This window comes from Sphaerodactylus townsendi, linkage group LG02, assembly GCF_021028975.2.
Source record: "Sphaerodactylus townsendi isolate TG3544 linkage group LG02, MPM_Stown_v2.3, whole genome shotgun sequence".
Taxonomy (NCBI): domain Eukaryota; kingdom Metazoa; phylum Chordata; class Lepidosauria; order Squamata; family Sphaerodactylidae; genus Sphaerodactylus; species Sphaerodactylus townsendi.
This window is the reverse complement of record NC_059426.1, coordinates 19,381,530-19,398,910: the sequence shown is the minus strand read 5'-3', so window position 1 is coordinate 19,398,910 and position 17,381 is coordinate 19,381,530. Positions and strand designations below refer to the sequence as shown.

The following is a 17,381-nucleotide window of genomic DNA, read 5'->3' as shown; positions in this document are numbered from 1 at the left end:
GCAGCGCCATACCCTCTACACCACAGAGGATCTCTGTGTGGGTATATTTCATTCCCCTCTTCATCTGAGGTATATTTCTTATCAATGAATGCAATTAAAAAACCATGCTATTTGAACTTTAATATTATGTTCCCAAGAGAGCAACATAAAAGGTGGATTTTCCATACGTTCTACCAGTGGTGATTTCACACACAATCACATTGGCAACCAGACAATCACAATGAAATCACCCTGATGTGGAAGCAACCCCAGGAGTATGTATAATGGTTGTAAACCTGAAATTATCCACCTTAGCCAGGAGCCTAGTAGTTGGCCTTAAAAATGCATTTTTACCTCAGGCCTTTCTTCAAGGTGTGGGAGTTGTAAGGAAGAGAAATTATGTGTGGTCCCTTCTTTTGTACGTTTAAAACAGCTGTCAGGGGAAGAAACACAACTTGGTTTACAGTTACTGTGACCATTCAAATGGGAGCCATCCTCCTAACTGTGCCTAATTAGGATATGCCACACGGTGATCTGAAACTGGGGGTTGAAATTAGCTTATTAACCAGAGTTTCAGAACTGAACTTTGACACGACTTGGGAACAGGGATATCCACAAAAAGAAAAAGAGCTTTTCTCTGCCATAAGGAGTCTCAAAGCAGTCTTCCTTTCCTCTACCCACAACAGGCATCTTGTGATGTAGGTGGGGCAGAGAGAGTTTTGAGAGAACTGTGACTGCCCCAAGGTCACCCAGCAGGCTTCATGTGGAGGAGTGAGGAATTGACCTGGGTTCTCCAGGTTAGAGTCCGCTGCTTACATGGAAGAGTGGGGAATTGCTCTTGGTCCTCTTGATTGGAGTCTGCTGCTCGAACCGCTACACAACACTGCCTCTCTGGTTTGACCTTGGTCTATTTCCTGGCAACATCAGTGCCACCCTTCCCCAGGTTGCAGCAAAGACTCCAAAATCAAAAGCTCTTTTACCTTTCACAATCTCCCTGACTGAGGGACCCACCATTTTTCAACATCTGTCTACAAGCTGAATCCTGGTTTTCCTAAGCTGTAGTTAGAACACAATCTTGAGTTCTGTCGGACCAATCTAACTGAAAGCCGCTGCCTCCCCTGTCTGAGTGCTGAAATATGCAATATCAGTCCACCCACACATAAAGTGAAGGTTTCTACTGTTGTAAAACATGAACTTAATAGGTTGTTGTCAAGCTGAGCCTGGAACCTGGTTGGAGAGTTGAGGGTGGGGTCATGGGGAGTGTAAACCAAAGAGTTCCTGGTGATTCCTAGAGCGACTGTGCATCACTTCTAGGTTTCCCATCAGAAGAGGCATATCAGCACAGCTGACATCACAACTTTCCCCCCCTTAAATTCTCCTGCCACCTCTTTGGGCATCTAAAGCTACCAGTGTGAGGCCTATCAACTTAATGCTAGTACAGATATCAAGGCTTCGGAAGGGGGTAGTAAAATCAGTAAGAATAGATAAACCACTTCCTGTAACCCTTGATTTATCCAGAATGCTACTCTTAAGAGTTCTTGCCTTCCAGCTTCTCTGCTTCCTTCTTTCTGACTCTTCTTTTGAATGCAATGTGGACAAGACAATGCTTTGTACAATACTTCTCTAAGCTTAGCTAGATCATTAGAAACTCATACATGTTTCCTGTCCAGTATGGAGTTTCTTGCCAACAAGGAACATTTATTTCCCGTCCCAGTAATAAGCCGTTGTGTGCCCTAATTCCTAAGCAACCGTGTCATAATTCTATTGTGCTAAGCTGGTTCAAGTAATCACCCACTTGCTGATTTTTATCAGAAAAAGCTGCTGGAGGAGAAAGGATTCAGAAGCTCCTCCCAACGTGATATTCTGTGGTCAATTGCAACCGGATAAAGGACAATGTGCAAATGCCAAATTGCCACTTCCATTGGCATTAATAAGTAGTCATAACTGTGTAGATTTTCTAGTTCGCTAAAAAGATCTGGACATGGCCCACCCACCCTAGCAGAGGGAGAGAGAGGGGTGGCATGCAAGGGAAGGGGAGTGAGGGGAGTGAGTGAGGGGTGGCATGCAAGGGAGGGGAGGGAGGGGGCCTGGCATCTGGACATGGCCCACCCACCCTAGTGGAGGGATGGGGAGGGGTGGCATGCAAGGGAGGGAATAGAGGGGAGGAGCCCGGCATCTGGACATGGCGCACCCACCCTAGCGGAGTGAGGGGAGTGAGTGAGGGGTGGCATGCAAGGGAGGGGAGGGAGGGCACCCGGCATCTGGACTTGGCCCACCCACCCTAGTGGAGGGATGGGGAGGGGTGGCATGCAAGGGAGGGAATAGAGGGGGAGGAGCCCGGCATCTGGACATGGCCTACCTACCCTAGCGGAGGGAGGGGGAGGGGTGAGAATTTTTTTTGATAAAAAACCCAGATATGCAGAAAAACATGACCTATTAAGCAAAAGAAGAAGGAAATCACTTTCAAAGGGTACAATCAGCATCACATAAATGTATGCCTATATCAAGGGTCTACAACCTGCGGCTCACCAGATGTTCATGGACTACAAATCCCATCAGCCCTTGCCAGCATGGCCAATTGGGCATGCTGGCAGGGGCTGATGGGATTTGTAGTCCATGAACATCTGAAGAGCCACAGGTTGCAGACCCCTGGCCTATATTCTACCACCCCTCGGTTACCCTTTCAAACAGTAGTTGACTATAGTCAGCTGTAGAATGAACTTAGTCATCATAGTTAAAGCAAACCTAGGTTTTTGCATGACAGCTCTTTCAAATGTGCACTATAGTCTCTAATTTTTATTTTTTTTTTGCACTGAGGACTGGCAATGTATAGTTGCTTTTTCTTAAAATGCTAAAACATTATTATATACATCATTTTATATAATGCAATAACATTTTAGGTTGCCTGCATGGTATAGTGGTTAAGAACAGGTGGATTCTAATCTGGAGAATCGGGTTTGATTCCCCACTCCTCCACCTGAGTGGCAGAGGGTTATCTGGTGAACCAGATGTGTTTCCGCACTCCTACATTCCTGCTGGGTGACCTTGACCTAGTCACAGTTCTTTCAGAACTCTCTCAGCCCCAACTACCTCACAAGGTGTCTGTTGTGGGGGGAGGAAGGGAAAGGAGCTTGTACAGATAAATCCAAACTCCTCCTATTCTTTATCTGTATTTAGACCAGTGTTTCCCAACCTTTTCGAGGTCAGGGTACCCTTGACATCACTCTTCATATCTTACGGTACCCCTGCCGCCACCCTCCACCTTCCTCTCCCATTGCCCCTGCTTGCCACACACCCCCACATTCCCCTCCCAGGGTGAAGGGAAGCACTGGGGGGGTGGCTGCTGACCTTGTGGCTGGCCCTGCCCCATGGGCCAGCTCCATGTCCTTGCTGGCGCCGGTGGGAGACACCACAAAAGTGAGGGGGGGCGGTAGTGTTGCCGCGGTACCCCTGGGACATGCTCACGGCACCCTGGTTGAGAATGGCTGATTTAGACTGTAGCTGTTTTGTAATGAACACACAATATTTGGATGGGTTTTGAGCCACATAAGTCCTCCTCCTTGGGAATATAGCTGGAAAGGCATAGCCACACGTCTACATTTACCCAACAAACTTGAATACATATATATAATTTTGTTTTACAGGATATAAACGAATTAAGCACATTTACCAACATACAGGAACTAAGGTATGTGGTTGCACCCCCATGAAAATAGTGGATATATTATAGCCAATTAGTATAGCAAAGGCATTGTCTGAAAAGAAAACAAAGGGCAGGCCTGTCTAAAATTTAAGAAGGGCGGTGCCAGAGACCAAGGGGTGGGAGTGGATCAGCAAAGAAGGAGAAGTAGGATTGCCAGATCCAGGTTGTAGGGTTGGGTTACTAGATCCTGGAGATTAGGGGGTAAAGCTTGAAGAGGACTGGAATCTCTGTGGGATACAATGCCACAAAGTCCACATTCCAAAGCATCCTATTTTCTCCAGGGGACTGGTCTCTGTAGTCTGGAGATCAACCGTAATTATGGAGAATCCTCAGATCCCACCTGGAACCTGACATCCCTGGGTGGAAGGCTAAAAAGCTGAGCTTTCAGTACTCCTTTGTAGATACATAGATTCTTTCCCACAAGTGAAGACTATCTGGAAAAATATGCGGAGAAAAAGGCCCCTTCCGCACACGCAAAATAATGTCTTTTCAAACCACTTTCACAACTGTTTGCAAGAGGATTTTGCTATTCTGCACAGCTTCAAAGAGAACCGAAAGCAGTTTGAAAGTGCATTATTCTGCATGTGCGGAATGAGCCAAAGAGTGATTCCAGAATAATCTGGAGAACAGGGTTTGCTTCCCACCCCTTCACATGAGCGGCAGACTCTTATCTGGTGAACTGGATTTGATTCCCCACTCCTACATTCCTGCTGGGCAATCTTGCACTAGTTCCAGTTCTCTCAGAAGTCTCTGAGCCCCACTTACCTCACAAGGCGTCTGTTGTGGGGAGGGGAAGTGAAGGCGACTGTAAGCCGCTTTGAGACTCCTTAAAAATAGTGAAAAGTGGACTACAAAAACCAACTCATCTTCTTTTTCCGGTTGAGTGTTGGAGATTTAATTGTCTGTGCAGATTTTTTTAAAATGTTGCTTTGGCAGCAGCTGCCACCACAGCAAAAGCATCTGTACTGTATTGCTGTAAGCTGTGGCAATCATTTTGTGGCTGGTTTTACCCCTAATGGCAGTCATTTCGTTGCTACACACACCATGCTGTGTCAGACCTCTAAATGTGCCCTCAGGTTCAAAAAAGGTTGGGAACTGCTGGCCTAGGGATTATGTGTCAATTCAGAATTGATACCGGAGACACAAGTTAATGCAGTTGGAAGGAAGTTAGGAAAGTAAGTGGATGGATGGATGGATGGATGGATGGATGGATGGATGGATGGATGGATGGATGGATGGATGGATGGATGGATGGATGGATGGATGGATGGATGGATGGATGGATGGATGGATGGATGGATGGATGGATGGATGGATGGATGGATGGATGGATGGATGGATGGATGGATGGATGGATGGATGGATGGATGGCAATCTTGGACTAGTTCCAGTTCTCTCAGAATTCTCTGAGCCCCACTTACCTCACAAGGTGTCTGTTGTGGGGAGGGGAAGTGGGGAGGGAAAGTAAGTGGATGGATGGATGGATGACTGCCAACTGGAAGGTGGCCCCAACCTTGACTAAGAACCCACACATGCAGCATGCTAATGTAACCCCCATGCTCAGAATGGGTTGACCCAGAAAGGGGTGGAGACTCAAAGCAGCAGAAGGCTGCAGAGCTCATGTAGCTTGGAGGAGACAAGGCTACCAGACTTGGACCTTGATTTGGACCTTAACAAGGTGTTAAGGGCTTTTTATGCTTGTAATGGGTGAGAGTTCTCCTGGAAACCTTCATCATGTTGAATCCTGTTCATCAAGCCCTTGGAGTCTTCAGGAGCCAACCCACTTGCAAAGAAGATTTGGACTTGGCAATATCAGTAGACTGTAAATATAAGGACTTGAAAATGCAACCTGAACAGGACTTTGAAGTGTGATGTAAATGTTGATGTTTGATGTTATATGTTAAGAAAGTAACATTTTGTTTTTAAAATTTGTTGTTGCAAACTCATTCCAAGTTCTGCCCCACAGAACCCACAGATAGAGGTTACACTACCATCCACAAAGAAGCCATAAGGCAGACCATGACTAAATGCTTGAGATGTTGAAGTTAGCATTGTCCATCTATTGTTTTAGTCTCATTCTGGATTCAAAGTATACAACTGGTGTCTCTCTCCCTCTCTTGTTCAGGTGGAACTTCTTCCAGTCATACTGCCACCCTATGATGTTCTGGGTTTTTTTTTCCACAGACTTTGCATAAATTCGTTTGGCACCTTATCCTGAGGATAAGAGTGTGCAAGTTTTTTTGGGATTGTATGAAGGGATTCTCAGGCCTGCATCTCATCGATGAACAATACCACCCGGAGGCGGAAGAAGTAAGGATTTTTACCGAAATGAACTTTGAAATGGTTTTGCTGTCTGTTGTTTTCATTACTTTTCTTTTTATGTGTCATAAAATAGTGATGATTACCCAAATCTTCAAGGCATAAGCCTCAGCAAATTCATGCAATCTTCATATATGTTTCTAAAGATATAAATACCAGCTTTCCAATGAAATAACCTGGAGTTCTCTCTTCCCTCCTCCCATATATGCATACAGGAATGTACTCCTGACCCCTGGGGATAAACAATATTACCATGTAGCTGCTAATTTTGTGTTTCTGAAGTGGCTCTAAGCCTTATCTTATTCATCATAGTCCCCCATCTCAGCTAGGGTTCCCAATCTCTAGATAGGGCCTGGTATTCTCTCAGAATTCCAACTGATCTCCACACTACAGAGATCATATTCCCTGGACAAACTGGCAGCTTTGGAGGGCGTATTCTGTGGTATTTCATAAGAAACATAGCCCGGCTGGACACTTTCTCCTCCTAAAATTGTACCATCTGTGAGCTGTGCTCTTAAAATCCCCAGGAATTTTCCAAACTGGAGTTGGCAACCTTATCTCAGTATATGAACATGCATATTTACTGGGTTTGGTCCAGACTAAGCAGACAATTTCCACTGATTTGTACTTCTTGCGGCAGACTGCTCTTATGTTGTTCCTCACGGTCTTCCAACTCCCAGCAGCAGCGTTTCATGGAGATCAGTGGACTGCAGTTCTGTCACTGGAAAATTTAGTCTGAATCCAACACACTGGGGTGGATCCAACTATCCTCCAGGTAGCCTTCTGCTGTCCATAGAAGCCTTCCTCCAACTTAGGTGGATCTTCCTTCAGCGGAAGAGCTGCTTAGGTTGGAGGAAGTCTCCTTAGATTGGAGAAAGGCTTCAAACTTGAGCCAAAAGGAAAAGTGGGGCACAAATATTGTAAATACCTACATTTCATTCAGAGGAGTGGTAGGATCAGAGGTGGGATCCAGCAGGTTCTCACAGGTTCCCGAGAGTAGGTTACTAATTATTTGTGTGTGCCGAGAGGGGGTTACTAATGGGTGATTTTGCCACGTGATTTTTGCCTTAGTTACACCCCTCCTCTCAGCAGTAGCGCGCAGAACTTGAAGCAGTCTAGCAGGAGGTGCACCGGCGTGCGTGGCAGCCTGCGCCTGCGTGCATTCGTTTCCCGCCCAAGGACTGGCGCAGTGCATTCGTTTCCCGCCCAGGAATGCCCCACCCCCAGAATGCCCGGCCACGCCCCTGCCATGCCCCGCCCAGCCCCATTGGCGCTACGCCACAGTTTGAATCCCACCACCATGGGAACCTGTTACTAAAATTTTTGGATCCCACCACTGGGTAGGAGCCATCCTGCTATCTGTACAGCTCACTTCATGCATCTGATAAGGTTGGCTCTGAAAAGGCCAGGACCCAATTAACCAGCAAGAACCCTTTTTTTAAACATTAGGCCAACCAGTGTAATAAAAGTATTTAAAGAATTAATATTAAATAAGAACTGCAGAATCATTTAACATTTGCTTCCTGCAGAATTTCTAATGACGAATTGTCTTTCATTTTTAGGACAAGAAAGGCCCCAATGTTGCATTTGACTACCATGAGTTCAGCGTATCAAAGGTCTGGACAAATTACTTCATGTTATTATTTAACCTACAGTGAGAGATATCAAGGAAGCCTGAGCCATGTAACTAGGGCTGCCATTTGCCTGGTGCCAGCAGCCAACTCCCACCTTTATTCTCCCTATGGAATTATGCTCTACTGAGGTACCTCCCCTCCCCAAACTCCTCCTTCCTCAGGCTCTCCCCCCCCCCCACAAATATCCACGAATTTACCAACTCAAAATTGACAACCCCATTTCTGTCACATATTGTGGGTCTCAAGATCTTAGCAATATTTTGTTGCACTCGGTACTGTTGATGCATCAGTAAATATCATTTTATACTACAACTGTTTAACATAAGAATCATCTGATGTCATTTCAGGATCATTTTCCTGTCAAAGCAATCCAGATGACCAAGAAGCCACCAGAATGGAGGACGGAGGCTGACATAAGATATTTAAGAAACCGCTTGCTGGCTATGGAAAGTTTCCATGCATACAGTACAAAACTTCAGTTTCTTTTGGCCAAAGTGATTCGCTTTGAAAGGTATGTTGTACGCTAATCACTGTATAGCAGTGATGGCGAACCTTTTTGAGACCGAGTGCCCAAACTGCAACGCGAAACCCACTTATTTATCGCAAAGTGCCAACGCGGCAATTTAACCTGAATGCTGAGGTTTTAGTTTAGAAAAAATGGTTGGCTCGGAGGCGTGCGTTACTCAGGAGTAAGCTTGGTGGTAGTTGTTGGCTTTGCTTTGAAGCAACCATGCAACTCTTTGAACAGGTGAATCACGACCCTAGGAGGGTTTACTCAGAAGCAAGCCACACTGCCAGCAACCGAGCTTACTCCCAGGTAAAGGATCGCGCTTTATTCATTCATTCATTCATTCATTCATTCATTCATTCATTCATTCATTCATTCATTCATTTATTTGATTTATACACCGCCCTCCCCTAGAGGGCTTTAGTTCTTTGCATGAAAATCAGTGGGGTTTAACAGCACAACAGGGTTACCTATACTGCTTCCCCAAAACTAGGTCTTAGGTTTAATGCTAATAATTGAGCTTAGCAGCCCAGGCCAGCCTAGATGTGTGTGTGTGTGTGGGGGGGGGGTGATTTCCCCCCCACACACACATGATGAACTCTGTGTGTGCCCACAGAGAGGGCTCTGAGTGCCACCTCTGGCACCCGTGCCATAGGTTCGCCATCACTGCTGTATAGTGATTCAAAATGTGTAGTTTTAATGAGCTAGAAACCTGATCCTGAGCTTCCAAGTGATAGGTCGTTTCCCCACTTACCGTCGACCACCCTTTGCTGCGCGCTACTCTCAGCGCGCGTCATTTCTGGTGCGCTCCCGGGCTTCCCCACGACCCCGCGCAGAAGGCGCCATTTTGAGGAGCGCCAGGAATGACGCGCGCTGAGGGGGCGCGAGAGCGGCAGCGTCGGGGCGGCTGCATTGTCACCGCCCCTGTAGTGGGGAGTGCCGCGGGACCCAGCGCTACTTGGCGAGAGTAGCGCGCAGCAGATGGTAAGTGGGGAAACGACCATAGTTAGGTATTCATTGAACAGACTAGTTCAAAGGATCTCTCTGTTTTGTATCAGGTTGTTTTCCCGATGATTGATATGTTAGGTGCCACTGGTTTTCTAGGTTTTTACACTTTCCAAAGCAGCCATTTTCTCCAAGTGAGCTGATCTCTGTTGCATGAAGATCAGATGTAACCCCTGGAGATTTCCAGCTTCAACCTGGAGAACAGCAACCCTATGAGACCTCACGCTTCATTTTAATTTCTGCTCGCTTGTGTGGGGATCTGTTTATTGTTTTTCAGATTTGGACGCAGGAGAGTGATTATCAAAAAGGGACATCACGGGAGCAGTTTCTACTTCATCTTTGCTGGTAGAGTTGCTGTCACTGACGACGAGGATGGAGGTAGTGCGTTTGTTCTGCCATCCCCAACCTTGCTTTCAAAAGGTGCTGCTTTTGGTGTGAGTATCATCTATAGCTGCTTGTGTCAAAACACAGAGAAAATCCATGTATTAATTTCCCACCTCTCACGACAGCTTCTGGTATTCAAACAATAATATACTATGAAGGGTAAAACACAATTAAAGTAGGCTACTTCCAAAACAATTGAAAGAACAACGTCTCACTGTGGCATTAAAACAACCAACTGAAGATCTAATAGTCTGAAATGAAGGAGAGGAAATTGATAACAACATCAAACATGGAATTTAAGTAAACCCAGAGAGAACAAAAATGTCTCCTAACACTTAGTGAAATTGGTGCTGGGCAAACTTCTGTGCCAGGGCCATGTGAGGCAAAACTCTGTCTTTGATGCTCACCAGTTAATTTCAGAAGATAGCCAGACATTTGATGACCATCATAGCTGATAGACTGGATCAAAGGGAAGAAAGTGGACTGCCAGGCACCCTGGTCATTAATAGCTGTATCAGTAATCAATAGTGGCTGGAATTGTGCCTAGAGGCTGACTGAAAGCCAGTGTTGTTTGTTGCTGTATTTTGCTGTAGTTGAAGCTTGAGGACACTCTTCAAGGGTAGACCCATGTAGGAAACATTGCAGCAGTCTAGTTGGGTAGTGAGTAGAGTCTGGATAACCATGCCTGTTCATGACATTATCAACCGTTGATCCTGTAAAGTATTTTGCCCACACTATACTCTGTTTACTGATGGAACCTATAGCTTAACATAAGTATACCATTTCTGAACGGCACAATTATACCGGGTTACAATCTGTATCTTACAATTCGGGTCTATTTTGTCCTGGTTTCTCCCTTCGCATGGCTGCCCATTTCTGTGAAGGAATTGAGTGAAGATTGGAAATACTCCAGTTTGTTTCACACGAGACGTGGTCTTTTGTATTTATACCGCAAGCGTATTCGCGCATGTGCAAACATCCCCAGTGTCCCACATTCTGATTGGCTGTTGTTTTTGAGCAGCAGTGGGGGGAAATGAAGCCCCCCTTATTCCAGTTGTGGATAGGACCCAGTGCAGGCCTCAACATGGCAAGTCGCAGCAAAAAACAATGGGGCACAGCATCACATCACTTACCACTCATGTTTTCATATTTTTGTGGAAAACAAAAGACTCCCCCTCCCCCGTGATATGCCCACTAACATTTGGTCCAAAGTGCACATCTCCCTAGCTATGTGCTCCGAGCAACCAGTACACATACAGGAAAAAAACCAGGGACATTTTGGGACTCCACTCCTGATTAACCCAGGCAAAATGGCACCCGATCGATACCATGAGCAGAAAATGTGCTTGGGGAAACGTTTCAGGAAGGAAGGGCTGCAACAGTCGGCGGCTCAGCAGAGTTGAAAACTGTCATGATATCTGGTGGGGAGATCAGGGGGTGGGTGGGAAAATTAAACTGGTTCTGCTCCCATGGTGTTTGCACGGGAGTGGGTTCACCGTGGGATTTTTCAAAAGAATTGCCAAATTGACGATTTTTGAAAATCCCGGGACGAGGAAAATATCGCGGGATAAACCTGCTTTAGGACCGGGAACTGTGCGAACCTCTTGTCCAAACTGGGATATTTCCCTTGCTCAACCCAGGATATTTGGACTGTGCAGAAGCGACCTGTAACTCTCATGATTAAACTAGCCAGAGGAGATACACTGTTGTTGAGTGATAGTCAGATTCTGAAATCTCAAACCTGTTCTTATTTGTGTGTAGCCAGAAGACTATTTTGTAATAAAAATTGATCCTCTCACAGTAGTCAAATAACTGCAATTAACTTCTCGGTTTCCCTGGTATGGGAAAGAGATGCTCAGGTATTACATTGCGCGCATATATGAACTCATTGTATAGGGAGAGAGAGAGAGAGAGAGAGAGAGAGAGTGGCCCTTTCCCCACTTACCGTTTGCTGCACGCTACTGTCCCCAAATAGCGCGTGGTCCAGTGGTGCTCCCCACGAGTCCAGGCGGCGACAACGCAGCTGCCCCGACTCTGCGCTCTCACGTCCCCTCAGCGTGCATCATTTCTGACGCTGAAGGAACAGCACCTTCTGATGGCAGTGGGGAACACAACCCCGCACCGGAAATCGCTCGCGCTGGGAGTAGCGTGCTGCAAATCATAAGTGGGGAAAGGCCCAGAGAGAGAGAGATACTCAGCACTGAATTGCAGAGACTCTTTGTTATTTGCCATTTTTAAAAAAGTTATTTTTCCTTTGTGGTTGAAACTGCAGCCGTACCTTGGCATACATGTTGGCTAAAATTTGGTAAGGGCAGGATAAAGTTTTTTTTTAAAGAGCTTGGTGGAATGTCCTCGGAGGGTTGGATTTGTGGAGTGCCAATTGGGAAGAATGCAGTTGTGTGAAGCTCCCTATTCTTGAGATGATCTCTTCCCACTTTCCACCATTCCACCACCAAGGAAGACATTCCACCCACCAGACTGGCTCTCCACCCTGGACAGAAAAGAAACTAACCTGACCCCTGCCTTATTTACCCTGACTGGAAGAAATCAGCACAGAAACACATGATGTAATAAGATATTTTGCAGAGGTACTGATGATGAGGTCTTTGGGTGCTGTTGGTTGGTTAAACTGTCCCACAGTCACAATGCTATAGGCCTGGTAGAAAAGTCCATGGTTGAGTCACTGTGGTCCTAATAAGATCTAGCCACCATTGAATGAACACCTTTTCATGATCTCTACTCCCAGTCAGCTAAGGAGGAGGTATATAAAGGAACAAAGGAGTGGTATATAAAGGGTGGGGGGCTGAGAAGCCATCCCTACCTCAGAAGTGGGGTTGAAGGGCTCAGCTAATAAGAACTGGGGCTTAGGGTGATGAGACCTCCAGAGGAATAAGGGGAAAATGAAAGAAACCAGAGAGAAAAGGGGAAACTGCCAGAAAGGGGAATTGGGCCTTCCATGACTTGTTAAAGTGAAGAACCTGATGCCCATTTGATGGAAATTAGAATACAAAGTAGGGCATAGTGTAAAATACAACAAAAGGGAAAGACCACTGTACTCTGGTTGCAATTAATGGTATAGATCACATTTCAAATATAAGTGTTTTAATGAAAGCGCCAGCCCAATGGGTGAAAAAGTGCCAACAGGCAATTAATAATATACAAACGTATATACAGAACAACAGGCAATTAGTTCGGACATAACATTTCATAAGCAGTTCGAAACTTAAATTTAAGCTGGTCAGTTGGCATTTGCATAATCCAAACAAGCAGCACATCTTCCGCGACAGCAACTCTTGCCGTCTTATTCCTGGGTGAAATATGTCATGATATATGAAAAAAGAGAGTAAAAGTTCACAAAAGGGTCATTTCAAGTTAGCAGAAGTTTGCAAACCCAAAGGCCGGAGACAGTCAGTCTAGGGGCAAGAAGTAGCAATAATTGACCTTTAACATGATTGGTGAATTCAACTGTAACGTCTAGACCAATGAGAGACTGATGCCGGGGCGGGGAAAAGTATCCAGTTGGATGTATAAGCAATGCATTGTATATGCTAAATTGAGACTGATAGAGACATAGTCTGAGTTGAGTTCTGTGTGTGTTGAACTTTGTTCTAGCTGAAGAGTTCTGTATAGTCTTATAGTCTTGAATAGAATAGACTTGTGTAACCTTCCAATTGCTAAAGTAAAACCTTCCTATGGAAAGAACATCTTGTGTGGAGAGTATTCTTTTCCAAGTGTGCTAGAAGGTTGCAGTGAGTGCAAGAAGACTAAAAATCTTCTCATCTTACCAGAGTGACTCCGCTTTAAACTCTGCTGATAAAATATTGGCGTCAGCTGTCATATCCCTGAAGTGGCTAAGGTACTACTGCCATTTGGTGCTTTAGCACCTTAACAGTGCTTCAGGAATATGAGAGTTGACACCAATATTTAACCCTGGATTAAGACCACAAGAGTTGCTATCTGTACACAGAGGAAGGCATACCAAAAATGTTATTTTATTGTGGAACATATTCTGCTTGTTTTGGTTATGTGGATGCCAATTGACCAGGAGACCGGCTTAAATTATTTCTGAGTACCAACAATCTGTGAGAGCAGTTGTTTGTCGATGCCTACTGATGGACAGATATATATTTTCCCCATTTCATACTGAGAAAGGAGACCATTTTTCCAGGGCCATCTGATTGTATTATTCAGGCTCCTTGACATACTTGGCCAATTGAATGCATTTATGGCCTAGGACATTCTCTAGTGTGGGCAGTCTTTATGGTTCTAACTCAGTGGTTCTCAACCTTCCTAATGCTGCGACCCTTTAATACAGTTCCTCACGTTGTGGTGACCCCCAACCATAAAATTATTTGTGTCTTGGTTCCTAAGACCATTGGAAATATGTGTTTTCCGATGGTCTTAGGCGACCCCTGTGAAAGGGTCATCCGACCCCCAAAGGGGTCGCGACCCACAGGTTGAGAACCGCTGTTCTAACTGTTCATGAAATGTTATGTCTGGACCAGGGGTCGGCAACCTTTACTGCCCAAAGAGCCATTTGGACCTGTTTTCCACGGCCCTGAAGATCTACTGAGCCGGAGAGGCGGCTCCACACAGAGCCACCTCCGGTTCAGCCCCTCCACTCACCTTTCCTTCCAGCTCTGGGAGGTGGAGGCGCCAGGCAGGGAAACCCCCTCTGCCCGATGGAGCAGAGGGGGGATGGCGGCTGCAGGGATGGCAGAGGGGGAATGACGGCTGCTCTGGAGCGACATGCCCACGCTACCCTCTGACCTCCAGGGGTCGGAGGGCAGCGTGGGCATGTCCCTCCAGCCCTCCAGAGCAGTGCTGGAAGGAGAGGTGAGTGGAGGGGATGCGAAAAGCGGTGCCCTCGCGGATGGAGCTGCCTCTGGTTTGGCCCCTTCACTCACCTTTCCTTCCAGCTCTGCTCTGGAAGGCTGGAGGGACATGCCCACACTACCCTCCGACCTCGAGGCCACACAGAGCCGCAATATAAGGCTGAAAGAGCTGCATGCGACTCCAGAGCCGCAGGTTGCAGACCCCTGGTCTGGACTAACAGGCTGTTGTTCTGTACATATGCTGTTTGTGTATTAATTGTGTGCTTGGCACTTTTTCACCTATTGCACTGGAACTTTTTAATAACGATTATAAATGAGATCTACATCATTAATTGCAGCCAGGGTTAGTTGGTCTTTCCCTTTTTTGGCCCATTGTATGTAACCAGACAAATATTTACCTGGAGGCCTCTAATTTTGGCTGACTGCTCTAACGCATGTACGTATTCTCTTCACCTGTTCGTAGGAAGTGGCCCTTCTAAAAGGTGCAAAGAGAATTGCCACTGTCGTCTGTATGGAAGAAACAGAACTGCTCGTTGTGGATCAAAAAGACTTTTTTGGCTATAAACTAGACCGGGAACTTCACCGAGAATTCCTGGCTCGGTATAACCACTTGAGGTAATCTCCCCCTTCTGTGAGACTCTTCCTTTTGCGGCTGCAGATGTTCAACTCCTGGATTTTCTAAGGATTACCACTGCACGACATCCAATGGTGTTTATATTAAGCAGCTGGCCTTGTACTGAATAAGAACAAATGCCACACAACCCCTTTTTATCAGGCCCTACCAAACGGACACAGAACATTACACAAACCTTTGAACTCACCAGAACTCTTCTTCAGGATGGATGGTACAAAACTGAAAAAGGTGGGGTATCGTTGCCGACTTCCAGGTGGGGCCTGGAGATCTCCTAGAACAGGGGTCTGCAACCTGTGGCTCCTAGAACAGGGGTCTGCAACCTGCAGCTCTCCAGATGTTCATGGACTACAAATCCCATCAGCCCCTGCCAGCATGGCCAATTGGGCTGATGGGAATTGTAGTCCGTGAACATCTGGAGTGCTGCAAGTTGCAGACCCATGTCCTAGAACTGCAACTTATCTCCAGACTACAGAGACCATTTCCTAGAGAGACTAGAGAGACCATTTCCCCTGAGGAAAATGGCAGCTTTGGAGGCTGGACTCTATGGTGTTATAACTCACTGAGGTCCCTGCCCTTCTTAACCCGCAACTACCCTCTTTGGGCTTCCCCCCCACTGCCCCAAATCTCCAGGAATTTCCCAAGAGTTTGCAACACTTTGCAGAGAAAAGCAGGTTTTTCAAGTCTTAATGTTATGGTGTAGTCTTTTCCAAACAGATTTATTTTAGTGTTGTGAAACAAAGAAAATGAATTTTTTTAAAAATGAAACACTCCTATGCTTCACCTTCATGAGGAATAAATACAAAAGTAAATGTAATCCACTTTCCTGATCTATGGCATTTGCTTCCTTCCAGCATTTTTCAGTAGGGATCCTTCCACCTTATACTTTTGGGATTGTACTGAAATTCACTCCGCCTTTCAAACAGTCAGTACTTTCAGTAATTGGTGCCCAGGGCAAGTACTAAAAGTGTGCCCCCATTCAAAATTGCGCCCTCCCCCCTTTGCATACCGCTCCAGCAGGTGGTGAATGGGTGGGCAGCAGTGGGACTGATGAGCAGCAGGCCAGGCAGGTGGTATGTGAGCCGGGCTAGCAGCGGATGAGTGGGCCAGGGAAGCGCTGGGCAGGTCTGGCAAGCTGCAGGAAGTGGGAGGAGACTGGTGGGTGGGGGCGCAGGGGGAATGGGCAGCCAAATGCGCCCCCCATGTGACCCTCACAAATGGCACCTGGGGCATAACCCCCCGTCCCCCAAAGTGAACCACTGCAGACATTCCTTGGTCAATCAGTACATGTGCCACTTATTGCTGAAGTCAAGGTTGCCAGTTTAGCATTTTGCAATCATTGTCCCAGTGCCTTAGAAAAAGACTGGCCATACTGGGAATTTTCCTGGTGGGCTGCTACCCAAGAGGGATCCTGGTACACAGGGGCAGGCTGGGCCAAGAAGCCCACAGGGCCAGGACATGGCGACAGTGAGAACTGAAGCAGGCTTGTTCACATGGCAAGAGTCTACAATTGTTGTGATTGCTGTAGCCTGGGACAAGAAGAGCAGTCCCAACCTCTGCACCAGTATGTATCTGCCCAGGCCTGAGGTCACAAAGGGAGGAACTCCTCGTGGTACCTCCCCCTGTCGAGGGGCATGTGGGGCATATGGGAGGGCTTTCTCCATGATTGCCCCTAGGCTCTGGAATAGCCTCCCCTCAGAGATTTACTGGGCGCCTATCCTTTACAAGTTTAGAAAGACTTTTGTTTCCACTCAGGCATTTGGTTAGCCTCCCTGGAAGCCCCTCTTTAGCTGCTGATCTGGGGAATGAAGGGGCCTTTCCCCACTTACGTTTTGCAGCGCACTACTCTGAGCGTGAGCAATTTCCGCCCCGGGGTCGTGTTCCCCACTGCCCCACGCAGGAGGCAGTCAGAAGGTGCCGTTTCTTCAGCGTCAGAAATGACGCGCGCTGAAGGGACGTTAGAGCGCAGAGTCGGGGCAGCTGCATTGTCGCCTCCCGGACTCGTGGGGAGCACTGCTGGACCACGCGCTATTTGGGGGCAGTAGGGCGCAGCAAACAGTAGGTGGGGAAAGGGCCAAGGTGCGGAAGTGAAAATTAGGGTTAATTTTATGATGTGTTATTGTCATGTTTTATTGTTACTATTTTATTTATAATGTTATTGGTATGTTTTATTATTTTGACTTTATTGTGAGTCACCTAGAGGCGTTTATGTAAGGCAGGGTGCAAATAATCATAACAGATATATAAATAAATCTCAAGGAACACTGGGCTTTGGGTTCCATTATTTTTTAGTTGAGACCTTTTGCTTATGTTTATATCAGACAGCTGTTTAGCTTCCAAAAAGATGCCCACTTAGAAAATATGGATACTAATGTTAGGGAAA

The 17,381-nt window shown here is 46.4% G+C and overlaps 1 protein-coding gene across 3 annotated transcripts in view; it reads left to right on the top strand.

The window, feature by feature from the left end:
• CNBD2 (cyclic nucleotide binding domain containing 2) overlaps window positions 1–17,381 on the top strand; it is a 36,067-nt gene that overhangs the window by 9,045 nt on the left and 9,641 nt on the right. Inside the window, exons 3-8 of one of the 3 annotated variants that reach the window (XM_048485502.1) lie at window positions 3,624–3,667; window positions 5,867–5,992; window positions 7,564–7,617; window positions 7,983–8,146; window positions 9,426–9,582; window positions 14,831–14,982. In XM_048485502.1, coding sequence (XP_048341459.1) covers window positions 3,624–3,667; window positions 5,867–5,992; window positions 7,564–7,617; window positions 7,983–8,146; window positions 9,426–9,582; window positions 14,831–14,982 — 697 coding nt within the window. The remainder of the gene's footprint in view (window positions 1–3,623; window positions 3,668–5,866; window positions 5,993–7,563; window positions 7,618–7,982; window positions 8,147–9,425; window positions 9,583–14,830; window positions 14,983–17,381) is intronic. The other 2 variants (XM_048485505.1, XM_048485504.1) reach the window with 2 other exon arrangements.